Source organism: Varanus komodoensis, unplaced genomic scaffold (assembly GCF_004798865.1).
Source record: "Varanus komodoensis strain SLA01 unplaced genomic scaffold, ASM479886v1 scaffold1, whole genome shotgun sequence".
Classification (NCBI taxonomy): Eukaryota; Metazoa; Chordata; class Lepidosauria; order Squamata; family Varanidae; genus Varanus; species Varanus komodoensis.
In genome coordinates, this window is record NW_025335268.1 from 102,235,626 (window position 1) to 102,249,443 (window position 13,818).

Consider the following 13,818-nt stretch of genomic DNA (forward strand, 5'->3'; position numbering starts at 1 on the left):
TCATTTGGTGATCTGCTAAAATAATTAAACACTGTGATGGTACAGGTGATGAGTCCTCAACTATAGAGGATGGGTTCTTTCAGAAAGATGAGTTCTGTTTCCACTAAACATGAAGACTCAACACAACCTGTTGTTTAAAATAACCTATAGTTCCTTAACCATACTGTCATTAATAATTCAAATAATATACAGTCTTGATTTCATTTGTGATATTTTACTGTAACTAAAAAGCAGTAGCTTGCTTACATTAATGAAAGTTCAGGTCTTTTCACAAATACTGGCTGTGTGTCCTTTATTACATATAGTACATTGCAGAAAATATTTCCCATAAGATAGTATTGGGATTTGCTGTTAAGGCTTCTGAATAGCTTTGTGTTTTTCTTAGTAAACCATTTTAACTTGATAAGCCAGACTGGAAGCCTTGCCATATGTTTGCTTATAGCATAGCCATTTCCGAGAATATAGATACATTGTGCACTGTGCAGGATTTTGAAAGCCTTCGGGCAAGACACCCTCACTGGCCGCTCTTGCTCAGTGAGTCTGCATTCTCACTGACATTGTCATCAGCTTCTGTTGTACTTCACCTGCTTTCTCATCCTTGCTACCACTTGCTTTCTTGGCAGGCAGAGAGCAGTGAGCAAGTAGGCTGCAGCATCTACTGCTCCTCCTCACCACCCCATAATTATCTTGGGCCAGAGTGAAAGGAAGTGAAAAAATTACTTGAGTGGTGAAGAGGAGCAGCAGCTCTAGGGGATTCTTGCCAGTGGACTCCTACTGGAATTTGAATCCTCGGTGAGTGCCCTACACATCCAGTTACGTAGGTGCACATATGCACACCTGTGCATTCTTATATGAAGATTGATATTGAGGAGAAAACAACATCACATATTTCTTTCTTGCCTTTTTTTTTAAAGTAGCTTAAGTACTACTTAAGTGTGGCACAGTGGATAAGCAGTTGCACTTTACTGAACCCTCACAGCAGCAGCAAAGGTGAAGAGGGATTCTGTCTGGTGTCAGCAGTGGTGTCAAGGATCCATGTGGGAATCCATGGCAGTAGCTAAACTAGACTCTGCCTGTCGTTCCAAGCATTGATGGCGGGAAATAGATTTTACCCATGACTGCTATTGCAGGTTAAAGGCTTGAAAAACCTGTATGTCCTGCAATCCAAGCACAATAAAGGAGGGGGAATATTCAATACCACATTACCATCATGGCTGCATGCTTAAGTCCTATGGCAGAACATTTATCGGGGCTGCACTCTTCCATTTTATTAATTAGTCTCTTATCTCAGATATTATTTTCCATCATCTTAAGTTTCATTTACTTGGTTTTGTTTGTTCAGATTGTTCTTACAACTTAGTTGTAAGATGTAATGAATTAGTTTTCTATTTATAGCCTGCTTTCCTTTTAAAACATAGTAACTTTCAATAAATACAATAGGTCAAAAGATTAAAAACAAACTTAAACAGGTTAATGATAAATTTAACAATAGCACTTAAAACATTAATGACCAACAGTACCAAGTTAAAAATTCCCAGTAGATTTAACAGGTTTTAAATAGCAGATTAAAAGTAAAAATCTCACAAGAAATTTGTGAGAACCAAAGTGACTTTGTTTCTTATGTATTTAAATAAATGTCATTTCCAAGTTTTTTCTTCTTCAAGAATACGCCTAAACATTCTTTATGTTGAACTCCAGGACAATCAGTTGACATCTCTTCCCTTGGATTTTGGGACTTGGACCAGCATGGTAGAACTCAACTTAGCTACAAATCAACTCAACAAGATTCCTGAGGATGTGTCTGGGCTTGTTTCTCTCGAGGTGAGCAGGATGCATTAGAAAACTCAACTAAGGAAATTGCATCAGAGGCCTGCCCCAATCTTAACCTCCATCCTCCAAATGATAAATAGAAATGGCAAATATATTGTGAAAGGGCAAGGGATGCATATTAGATAAAATGTTGAACCCAACATTCATTCATTCATTTAAAACATTTGTATGCTGCCCAGTTGTGCCACAGCATATGTATCACACACATATTTTGTGTGATAGCTACAGGAATTTTTTTTCATTCTGCCTTTTAGTTTTAAGTAAGTGGAACCTTTGGAGGGGAAAATACACAGTTTCCATTTTCTGAGATGATAGTATATCATTGTAATATTTGGCACTTGGTTTATTGAGATTTAAGTTTCCTTTTTAGGAAAGTTTTTGTTATTTTCTTTGGTTGAGGTGACACTTTTTATTATAACTGTACTGTAATGTAAAATAATGACATAATAATGAGAGAATTCAAAAAAGAGAGCATAAAAGAAGCCACCCTGCCATTTAGAGAAATTTTGTATACATGTAACGCAAATGGACAATGTGAACCCTGCAATCTGCCCCTCTTTAAGGCTTCTGCCTAAATTGTAACATCCTGCATTTCCATTCAGTGGGATACACCCTCAAGTCAATTATTATGGTGGAAAAAAGCTCAAATCTTTTAAGGAAAGAACATTAATTGATGGCTACAGCCCGCAAGTCTTGGGCTGCCTACTTTACCTGTAGAGAGTTTTTAGAGATTCAAGATACTGAGAACTGGAAACAATTCTATGAGGGATTGTCACAGGGACCATTGGTTATTGCAGACTCTTCTACATGAAGCAAAGGGGAGGTTTACTACCCAAAATCTACGTATTGCAATGGCAGAAACTTTCAGCAGTTGGGGTTGGTGATTATTTAGAATCCAAAGAATCCCAAACCCACTCATTCACCTGGCCCTTTCACTGCTCAAACAAGGGTGGAGGGGATAAGATAATCTGTGGATATGGCATACATACTTTCCACATTGTTTTTATTCTAGTATTTATGTGTACTTTAAATGTTAAAATTATTTAGTCCTTATGGTATCCAATTTTCAACTGAAAATTAAACTATTTTATATGCTGCTTTTTAACAGAGACATGCTGAACTACCTTTTTATTAAACATCTACTGGGAAGAATGTAGAAGTGTTAACACTTTTCAAAGATCTTAAATAGCTACCTCAAGAAAAATTTATGAAGTGGAAAGCTATGTGCTTCCCTCCCTTTTGACTAGTAAAGAATGTTTCCTTGTCCATTTCATGATTTTTATTCACTGGAACCAGCATTGAAGTTTGATATTGAATAACATCTAGCTTTTTTCATTGAAGAATACTTAGTGGATATACTAAGTGTGCTTATTTAGCAGAAAGCTGCTGGCTTACTAAAAGTTCTACATGTATTTTTCTTCAGGTTCTTATCTTGTCAAACAACCTTCTCAGAAACCTCCCTCATGGCATTGGAAACTTGAGGAAACTAAGAGAATTGGATCTGGAGGAGAACAAGCTGGAATCCCTGCCAAATGAAATTGCATACCTTAGGGATCTACAAGTAAAATCATCATATGACCATTGTAGATGTTTGCCAATAGAAAAATCTAAGTCCATGGGCAGTATCAAGTAACAGAGTACTCCCCACCAGTTTCCCTGTAGAAAAGAATTAATGGGGGCACAAGTGAGACCCACCACTTACACAGTGGAGATTTAGTGCTTGTGGGAGCAACCAGAAACAAGAAGAAATGCTTGTTTCTGGAATGGGGCGGGTCACCGGAGCTCAAATGAGAGAGGTCACTAAACAGTCCTGATTCAGTGACAAGCATTTCCATTCATTTCAGTGGTTTTTGTAAGAAACACTAAATTCCCACTGTTCATCACTACTGGTGAGAGGAACCACTTGTGCGGTGTCCCCATTGGATATTGTCCTGGGTAAATGTAGCCCAGCAGCCTGCCACATGAAAACAACTGTATCATGGGTTCAGGTTGCTGATATGGTGGCAGGCCTTTCCCCATTTTGTTGGGTACCGAGAATTTAAAAAGCATGTATTTTTGAGTAGAATGGTGAGAGGACTTTATGAAAAACATGTCCTGTATTATTCTTAAGCATGCTAAATAATATTTAAGAGTGGTGAAGTGCAAACATTAAGCCAAGCGTGGACAGCTTGTGGCCTATAAGATATTTTGGTCTGTTCCATTATCACTAGGCAGCACAGGAGTTGATGAGGACTAATGGGAGAGCTGTAAGCCAAAGCATCTGGAAGGCCTCAGGTTGCCCTCCCCTACTCAAGGCCATGCTTTATGGGAGCTGAAAGGAGTTTGTGATTACTTGTTATTGGATAATATTGTTCACTTTTGTGCAGGTTGATTTCCGAGATAGACCCTTTTAATTATTATTATTATTATTATTATTATTATTATTATTATTATAACATTTCTATGCCGCCCCTTGCCGAAACCTCGGGGCGGCTTACAACATGATAAAATACATTGAAATACAATAGTACATAATAAATTACCATTAAATATAAAAATACAAAAAATACATTGATTTACAAATACAAAATTAAAATTATCAGTATAAAATAAAAATATAGGAGGAGAAAGAGAAGGAAGAAGAAGTTGCCCAGGCCAGATCATATGTTTTAACAATTGAAATGATGTTTAAATAAAAAGGTCTTTACCTGGCGCCGAAAAACCAGTAACGACGGTGCCAGGCGGACCTCTTTGGGGAGTGAATTCCATAGGTTGGGCGCCACCGCAGAGAAAGCCCTCCTCCGGGTACTTACTCTCCTAATTTCTTTCATGGAGGGTTCCCAGAGAAGGGACTCTCCCGCAGATCTCAAAGGGCGGTCGGGCATATACGGACGTAAGCGCTCGTTCAGGTAGCCAGGACCCAAGCCGTTTAGGGCTTTGTAGGTCATAATCTACATAATTTGTAGGTTATATATTTATTTATCTCTTACTCTTCCTCCCTCCCTCCCTCCCTCTCTGTGCCTCTGCTCCACAGTTCCAGTGGGGTGAACAATAAAATACATAAAAGAATAAAATTATATTTTAATTTAAAAAAGTTAAATTGGCTGGTCGATCAAGGGAAGCCGCCTGAAATAAAGAAGTTGTCAGGAGGTGCTAAAAACAGCACAATGTTCATGTCTGTCTGACCTCCGGAGGCAGGGAGTTCTGTAGAAGGCTTCTACAGTGTAGACTGAAGACTCTTCTGCATAGATTCCAGGTGGGCCATAGGTCCATGCAGAATAACTAGGAGTATACCATCTGATGTGGCCAGATAGGTTGGTAAGGAAGAAAGCACACTCTCAAGTTTTCTTATCACAAGTTGTTCAGGGCTTCATTATACTAGCAAAAATCTTTAAACCTGCCCATTGGTGAATAAGCAGCCAGTGCCATTTTCTCAGCAATGGAGTTGCATATCGAAAAGAAGCAACTCCTGATGACAGTTTTGCACTAGTTCCAGCTTCCTGTACTAATTTGATGTTTGTATATTCCTCCACCAGAGACTTATTCTAACGAATAATCAGTTGAGTACCCTTCCTAGAGGAATTGGCCACCTTATCAATCTGACACATCTTGGACTAGGAGAGAATTTTCTTACACAGCTTCCTGAGGAGATTGGTAAGATGAGATTGGTTTTTCCCATACATAAGTGTGGTGTTTTTGCACTCTGTGGTTATTTGTAGGATTCAATCTATTCTAACTACATTCTGTTTTTGAAGAAAAAACAAAAAAAGAATAAGTCATTGTGTTGTAATTTTTACCACATAAATATGGTCAAGTTGGCTATCATTAGAAATCAATACGTGGCTTAACTTTTTCCTTTCCTTTTTAAAAAATTGGATGAAATTTGCAGGTGTAATGTTTCTGTATATCAAGGCTAGATCTGCAAAATTTCAGATGAATAGGTAGAGGGGTTTTCTGCTGCAGGTTTTTGAATTTTGATATTTTTGAAAGGAGTGCCCAGTTACCTTTTTATTTCCTACCACAATTGGGTAAAATTTGTCAGGATAATTGTGCCTTCTGAGTGATCAAACATACCAGGTTTCAGTTGACTAGATGCAGGGAACTCTATGCAAAAGCAATCATCATATTTTTGGAGTCTCCAAAAAGGATGATTTATCCTCATTTGGAGGGGGACAATTGTTATGAAAATGAGGTGTTCCCAGTTAAGAAACCTGCAAAAGAATAGATGGAACATTTCTGTGGAAAGGAATTATTCAGATTTAGAGAAGGATTAAGTGAGTTACTCTCCATCCCTTCTCCATGGTTAGTTTTGTTCTGGCAATCTGTAATGAAACTGCACATGTCAGAGGTATCCATAGGAAAGAAGCCTGCAGAGCTTCAGAAGGATAGCAAGCATTTTGACCTCAGAGGTAATAGAAAATGGAAAGCACTTTAAGGCTTTTCTATGCTTACTGAAGATCAAAGTCATAGAGAATACAAAAGGATATATGGGGGGGGGGGTGGTGGTGGGGATATTGAATGTAGAACAAACACTGGCAGAGAACTTGAAACTCTAGTATTTTCCAAGCATACCCACTACTTGACCCTCCCAGGTCACATAGACTTTACCAAACCTGTTTTAACATTTCTGTTCTTCAGGGTGGAAACTAGCAAATAACTGTTATGTGTATTACTTCAGTATCCCTCCTTGAAAACACTGGAAAAGGAGAGCCCTGATAACCGTTCACTATGATCAGATGTTAGTGCTATTGGTCACAAAACTGAAGGCTTTCTGGGGCTTCCCTTACAAGGGGAACTTGGGAAGACATGCATCAACTTTTGAATAGGCAGTCCTCCAAATTTCAAATCTCCATGAGTTCAGATTCAGAATTAGTCCACCTTGACCCCTCCTTCAGTTTGGATCCCTTAAAGCTGTTTGAATTAGCCTGGTATGATTTGGGATTTATCGGAATCTGAAGTACACTTCTTGTTAGAAACTCTTGATATTATGATATATTCTTTTTGAGTACCATAAATCAGGGATGGGAAACATATATCCCTCCAAATATTGCTGGAGTGTAACATCCATCATCCCTCACCATTCCTGTGCTGGCTGGAGCTGACTGGATTTAAGTGCAACAACATTTGGAGGGCCACATGTTCCCCACCCCTGGAATAAATTGCCTTCAACCAAGGGTATGTTTTTAAAATGCTAATGGTCGTCATGCTTCCCTTTTGTAGGTACACTGGAGAATCTGGAGGAATTGTATCTAAATGACAACCCACATCTGAACAGCCTTCCTTTTGAACTGGCTCTCTGCAGTAAATTGTCTATAATGAGTATTGAGAACTGCCCACTCAATACCCTTCCTGCTCAAATTGTTGCAGGTGGACCTTCCTTCATCATCCAGTTTCTCAAAATGCAAGGACCATATCGTGCCATGGTCTGATGGATATGTGCTCTCACATTGTACAAAATATAAATGGCATTGGAAGTGTCGTGTATATAATATCTAGGCCATACGGTGTCAGGAATGAATAAAAGTTGAATTGTCCCGTACACTGTACAAAATGCAGAAGGCATTATTGGTATTGTGTATGTGTGTATATATAATATAATATATAGGCTGTATATTATATTATATATAAAACATAATATAAAACAAATTTAAGCCCACATTTATGTGTTTCTGCTAATAGAGGAAACATAGCCATTTAGCTTTTTTTTTTTTTAGTTTCTTTGTAAAATGCTTGTCTAAGTTTTCTTTGTGGAATTTGAGGAATATCTGGGTAACCTGGGCATACCAGTTCACTGAAAACAATTGCCAACTAATTGTGGATCAATTTAAGGGACAAAATAGATGATGCTTCCTATGGGAAAAGCAAGCAAATTGCTCATACTACCTTTTCTTTATCATTCCCCTCAGCACATATTATTTGTGTCAAAAATCTTTGGAATAATTTGTCCTCTGTTGGAGAGATCTTTTAACTTATTTTAAAATTTGAAACAAGCAGTCTTGTATGTTGTTTACAATCAGAGTAAATCAGTGGATTTGGATTGGGGATTTACTCTGTTTTAATCATATCTATAATTTTATGCTTCTGCTGAGGGCTTTTATTGACTAATTCATATTAAACTATAAGCATCTGATTAGTAGGATATATGCAGTCCAACAAAAGCTTGAATTAATTTTAAATCTTGGTTCCTTGAATTCAGTGGTTGTAAGCATATCATATTTGAACCAGTTAAGTTATAGTTGGCCTCATCTAGCACAAGCAGCATTTTTTAAATTTAGAAATCAACGGTTTTGTTATAATGCTCCATACCCTGTTAAGGTCTAATAGTGCGTTGATGAGGATATATATATACATATCATTCATATATATATATATATATATATATATGGTGTTGATATAAAATGGAACAGGCATTTGTAAGGGTTTCTCCTTGTCTTTGTACAATTAATGAATGTGTCTTTCTTTGAAACACTGCAGTACATATAAGATTTACGGTTGGTTGACAATGTAACTCTGGTTTTATATCTTGCCTTGCCTTGTACATCCTTTCATTATTATGGGGCACCTGCATTCAAGCACAATATCTTCATGCTGTGCTGTTTTGCTGCTGAACTAAATGCACTTTTCCCTACAGATGGGACACTTGCTTCAAAGTAGTCAGTTCAGTACCATGATTTATTTACTTAACCTCATCCTTTCGGTCTCAGTATTAAAATCTGGTCTGTTGAAAAGGACACCTTTACACATATTTAGAATGTGATTGCCTGTAGAAAACCAGTAAAGTGGTTCTTATGCGGTTTACTGTCATTTTCATAGCTGTACAAAGGGCTAATGATGCTGCGGTAAAATAGACAGTTGCTACTATATTCGGAGTGCCATTTCAAGTTTGAACTCTGGAAGCTCATGTAGCAGTTATATTCCAGATAATTTTTGTTTTCCGCATCAATTCACCGTGTTGGATTTGCTTCTGGGATACAAGAATGTTGAGAATACTGTATCTTTTGAACAAATTGTGCATCATAGGTGCTAGAATATTTTTTTCACCTGTTGAAGGTTTTGTAATTTTTATTTCTGATATTAAGGTCTATTTAATAGGCACAATCCAGAAGTAGGCAGGCATGTTTGTCCCATGGAAATCAATAAGACTTATGCTCCAGAACATGTGTTTAAGGCTGTGATAAGCACAGTTAAGCCTGAATAAATATGCTTAAGAATGCTGTTCAGGTCTTAATGATTTCAGTGGAATTTGGGTGTTCATGGGTTTTTTTGGGTTGAGCCCAACATAATTTGCTTCCTTGTTCTGCTTTCTCTGAGGTGAATTCTAACTTTAATTAGTTTTCTTACTAGCAAGTAAAAATTTCATAACGAAAGGCAGGTAGAGATATAAAACCTTTAAAGGGCTTGAGCTGGTAGTAAAAACTACTCTAGATATCACTGGAATTTCAAAGGAATATTGGATTGGATCCAGAGTTATGGGTACGTAACTGGAGTGGATTCAGAGTGCTTCCCTGACCTATGCAGATAATGGGGGATGGGGAATGGAATGGGGGGAAGATTAGGAACAAGGGTGAGGGTCCACAAAATCAATCAGAGGCGTGTTCCATGGATGTCTTCCCTTTGCTCCCTTAGCCTCCTTCACTCTACCCTGTGCCATAGTGCACCCTGAACCTCTGGGTAGAATGTTATGGGGCAGTGCTGAGGGAGGGGCGGGCTATATGCATAAGTCTGGATCCATACCATTAATTTTATTGCCTTTCAAGAAAACATTTACTAATGGCTATTTCACTCTAGATCTGTTTATAAAAATGTATAGTTTCAGCTGTGTGCAAGCGTCCCCACCTGAGCATTAAACTGTTAAAATACAAAGATCCCTGTAGTGGTGGTTTAAATTTTTTTTCTTTCAAAAGATTATAGCCCACCTATGCTCAAGCTGTAAACTTGTATGTGTCTCTTTATATGCTGCCCACATGCACTTTTTCTTTTTGGGTTGAGAAAGATTTTCAGATCATTTGTTTGTGTGTTATATTTAAAGCCAGAGTTTAGCCAGAGTACATTGCTCCAGGCAGAATTGGAAGAATCTCTTTGTAAACTTTTACAGAGTTGAAGTAGGATAGTATGTTTCTAGTAGGCTGGCTTCTTCTGCCACTCTGTGGAATAGTGGATAGATAAAGTTGGGCTGCATTTATGAACTGATAGTTTTGTCTGTAAATATATTAATATGATTGTTCTTCTTGCCAAGGATTATATGACTGACTGTTTCTCTCTCTAGAATTTGCCTGCATGTTAGAGACTGGTTTTATTCATTCATTGGTACACTTCAAAAATTATCTTAAATAAAACCAGTGAAATAATTGTACTTCAGCATCATATGTAAGCATACATTCTGCGTTCTAATACTAAGCACTGAAACCACATTATTTCCAAAACAAATTGAGATTAAGTTTTTGTTCTGCAATTGGTGCAGAATGCAAAATAATAAATTTACAGAAAGGTAGTAATACATTCAGAGCTAAAAATAATTGTAAAATATTTTCATGATGTCAGTAGTTATAATTTGAATTTTTAAAACAGAATAATGGAAAATTATTATATTTCCTGGCCTATCTTTACATTCATTGGTAAAATAATGGACATTGACCTGTTAGGTAATGTCAACTTCAATCAAGGAAGAATGTGTTCACTGGAGTTTAAGAAGTGCCAGTCATAATCTGGGCGCTATGGTGGGGTGGGGTTGGAGTGCAGAGAAGGAGTGCTAGAATTGTTAATACTGAAGTAGGAGAACATATATCTAGATAATTTTTATTTGGAGTATATTTTTGAAGAGCTAATAAATGTACACAAAGTGTTTTAGTTGTTCTACTAATTCAGTTCTACATTTGAGGTGAGGCTTCAGAACTTGTGACAATCCTTCCAAGTGTGTCTCAGAGGGTTTTGATGGAAATTGGTGCATATCCTCTGGAGGATCACCAGTTTTATTTGGAACACTCTTACGAGATTCCCTGGTGCAAGGGCCAACGAGCCATTTTTTGTTAATTTAGGAAACATTCAAAGTCTTACTGCAGCAGCAATCAGTGCTGTGGTTGCTGTTCTGTTCTCCAGTTGCTGTGAAAACTTTCTTCTGCAACCTGTTGCCCTCCAGATGTGTGTGATGACAGTTCTAACCCCTGGAGGGCACCAAGTTGTGGAAGGCTGCTGCAGAACAGAGGGATAAAGCCTGACTCACTTGTTTCTAATGTGCATGATCATCAGCGTAGCCACTGATGTTGTGTGTTTGAATAAGCCCACACCTCTGTAAAGAAACCATTAACAGAATTTTAACAGCAAGTAGGACAGAGGTGACTTCAGCTGCAGCAGCCCAGTGTACCTGTGCACTGTTGAAACATCACCTTAGATAGGACTCTGCTACTGTTATGACAAATCTAAGAATCCAGCCTCCAGTTTTAGGATTGTGTTACAACATTGAAGGAATAATTGGCACTGTGATTCCTTTTGAAATTAACATATTTATCATACTGTACCACTCTTGGAATATTAATGACAGTTGAAATGCTATGTTTAGATAAAAAGGTACCACTTCGGTGGGAAGGTAGCAGCGTTCCGTGAACTTCGGTGTTTAGTCATGCTGGCCACATGACCACGGAAACTGTCTGCGGACAAACGCTGGCCTCCTCGGCTAGGAAACGGAGATGAGCACCACCCCCTAGAGTCAGATATGACTGGACTTTAATGTAATGGGGAAACCTGTACATTTACCTTTTTTTAAGACTAGAATGAAAGGAATTAGGCTTGATCATTGGCCTTAAAGACCTTTGCCCAACTTCCTTGATCAATAATTTTAAATTTGTTTTCTGTTAGAAGTTTGCAGTGTTTACTATTAGATGTTTCAAACTTTATTTATATTATTTATCTTGGCAAATATTTAGATTGGAAGGGAATCTAGCTCACTTAAATGGTTTTATAAAGTAGTACTAAGAGAACAGTAGCTACTTACTTGTTGTTGGGACAGACAAATTTCAAAGTAGCATTTTTGACCATTCCAAAAATATGGGAACGGTTTTGTATTCTTCACATATCAAAGGAAAATGCCTTTGTGGCTGATTAAGGAAGCTGAATGCAACAGAGTATTTGTATATTCAATATTGCACTTCCATTGTATCTTTAATCAGCATGTCAGAACTTGCTTTTAATTAGATATACACCTGGCAGTAATTTGCACAATACACCAACTTTAAAAGGCACATGTAGGACAATTACTAATGATAATCTCTGCAAAAACAAAACAAAAAAATCTGATGGCTTTTTTATTCTACAAAGATTTGAAGTTTCTGTTATTTCTTTGTTTTGGCCTTAAGCAGGACAGTACAGGTTTCTGCCTGTTAAATCATAAGGCCACACTAATTTGTGATTAAAAATGGAAGCGTGTGAATGGTCTACAAAATATTGTACTTTCTGAATTATTGTAATGTTGATTGTTATGTCTATAAAAGATTGCCTTGCTTTTTTATAAGTCATTCTGTATCAATGTATTCATTATAAATAGTATATTTGTAAATGAGTTGCCAATGAGTCTTTTGGGCATTTTCTAGTGGTACAGTCTTAAATTTGTCTGTGAATCTGCGCAGTATCACAGATGATTGACATTTTGGATAGCCATTATGTATTTCTTTTTTTGAAACACTCCTCCTACCCTATACCTCCAGTATAAAAAAGGTTTACTGTATATTGCCCTTTATTTACAAAGCTGCATGACAATAACTGATCTAAAGCTAAGCAAGTTGTGTTAAAATGCACACCTTTATAAAAGAAATCTCGACTAACACATGTACTTCCTTTTTTCTAGTATGCATTAAAGTGCAAACTGCTGGATGAATCACTGTATTTGATAGATGGGTAGTCTATTTTGTCAAGGAATTTTGATTAATACGATTTTTAAAATACATAGATGGGACATCTGAGGTCAACCAACTTTACTACAAGAAAGCATGCAAAAAGAGCATTTTCTTCCAAATGCTTCACAGATCCATACACATTTTTGGGGTTGTATGTACTGGTAAGCCACCCCCACAAATAAGCCATACAGTGTGGGCTGTTCAGTGAAAGATGTGCAAATGTAAGGGCTGGCAAGTAAATGAAAGAGAAATTTGCAGACCTGCAGTAACGGGGTGATTCATGGAGGCCTGCAAGTTTCTCCTATGTTCAGTTCTCAACCTCATAATTTGCATGTAGTTCTCTATATCTCATACATTTGCTTATATTTCACAGTATCCTGAAATGCACACATTGTTAGAGGTGCTAACACTAATTACATTGCTCCATATTAGTGGGCCATTGTTCCCTCAGTCCCATTTAGCTACTGCCTGTGAGGAGGAGGAGTTTTCTTGTTTTAAAAAACTGTCAAGGAACTGTTGTAACTGCTCCAAAACAAGGGAGTTAATCTCTCCTCTTTCTGGAGTCACTGCAGAGCCAGGAAAGCGTTGAAAATTGTCAGTACAACACTTGGAATCAGAATAATTGCATGTCTAAATGGGGGATACTGTTCCCTACCCTATTGGTGCTCCACTTTTCTGCAACTTTTCTCCATTTTTGGTGCTTTTCCATGGTACAGATAGGTTTCTGTGCTCCTTGAGTATTTTTCCCTTGGACCTTGTTAACAGTTTGCAAATTAGCTTATATGCTTTCTCGTCTTGTTAGCCTCCTTCTATATTTCCTACTCTGCCCCAGCCTTCATTTTGATCCCTGAAATAGGAAATTGACCATGCAAGGCGTCACATAGCAGCTGGAAGTGTGTTTGTATGCACTTGGAAAACACTGCCCCCAGCCCTCCATTTGTGCAGTTTTCAGGGGCTGGGGAAAATATTCCGGCAAAGAAGTGGCACTCATTCCACAATGCTGTTGGAGCATTGCTTGGGAAGGGTGGGGGGCAGTCAGTGGTGTTGGCATCCAAGCAACTTTTTAGGCAATTCCAGCAATCCATGATGAAATTGCTGTCCTGGGTTTGGGTGGCACAACACA

The 13,818-nt window shown here is 37.8% G+C and overlaps 1 protein-coding gene across 1 annotated transcript in view; it reads left to right on the top strand.

Moving 5' to 3' along the window:
* SHOC2 (SHOC2 leucine rich repeat scaffold protein) overlaps window positions 1-12,358 on the top strand; it is a 63,587-nt gene extending 51,229 nt beyond the window's left edge. Inside the window, exons 6-9 of the mRNA XM_044438623.1 lie at window positions 1,699-1,821; window positions 3,254-3,391; window positions 5,346-5,463; window positions 7,030-12,358. Coding sequence (XP_044294558.1) covers window positions 1,699-1,821; window positions 3,254-3,391; window positions 5,346-5,463; window positions 7,030-7,238 — 588 coding nt within the window. The 3' untranslated portion in view covers window positions 7,239-12,358. The remainder of the gene's footprint in view (window positions 1-1,698; window positions 1,822-3,253; window positions 3,392-5,345; window positions 5,464-7,029) is intronic.
* The last annotated feature ends 1,460 nt before the right edge of the window (window positions 12,359-13,818 follow it).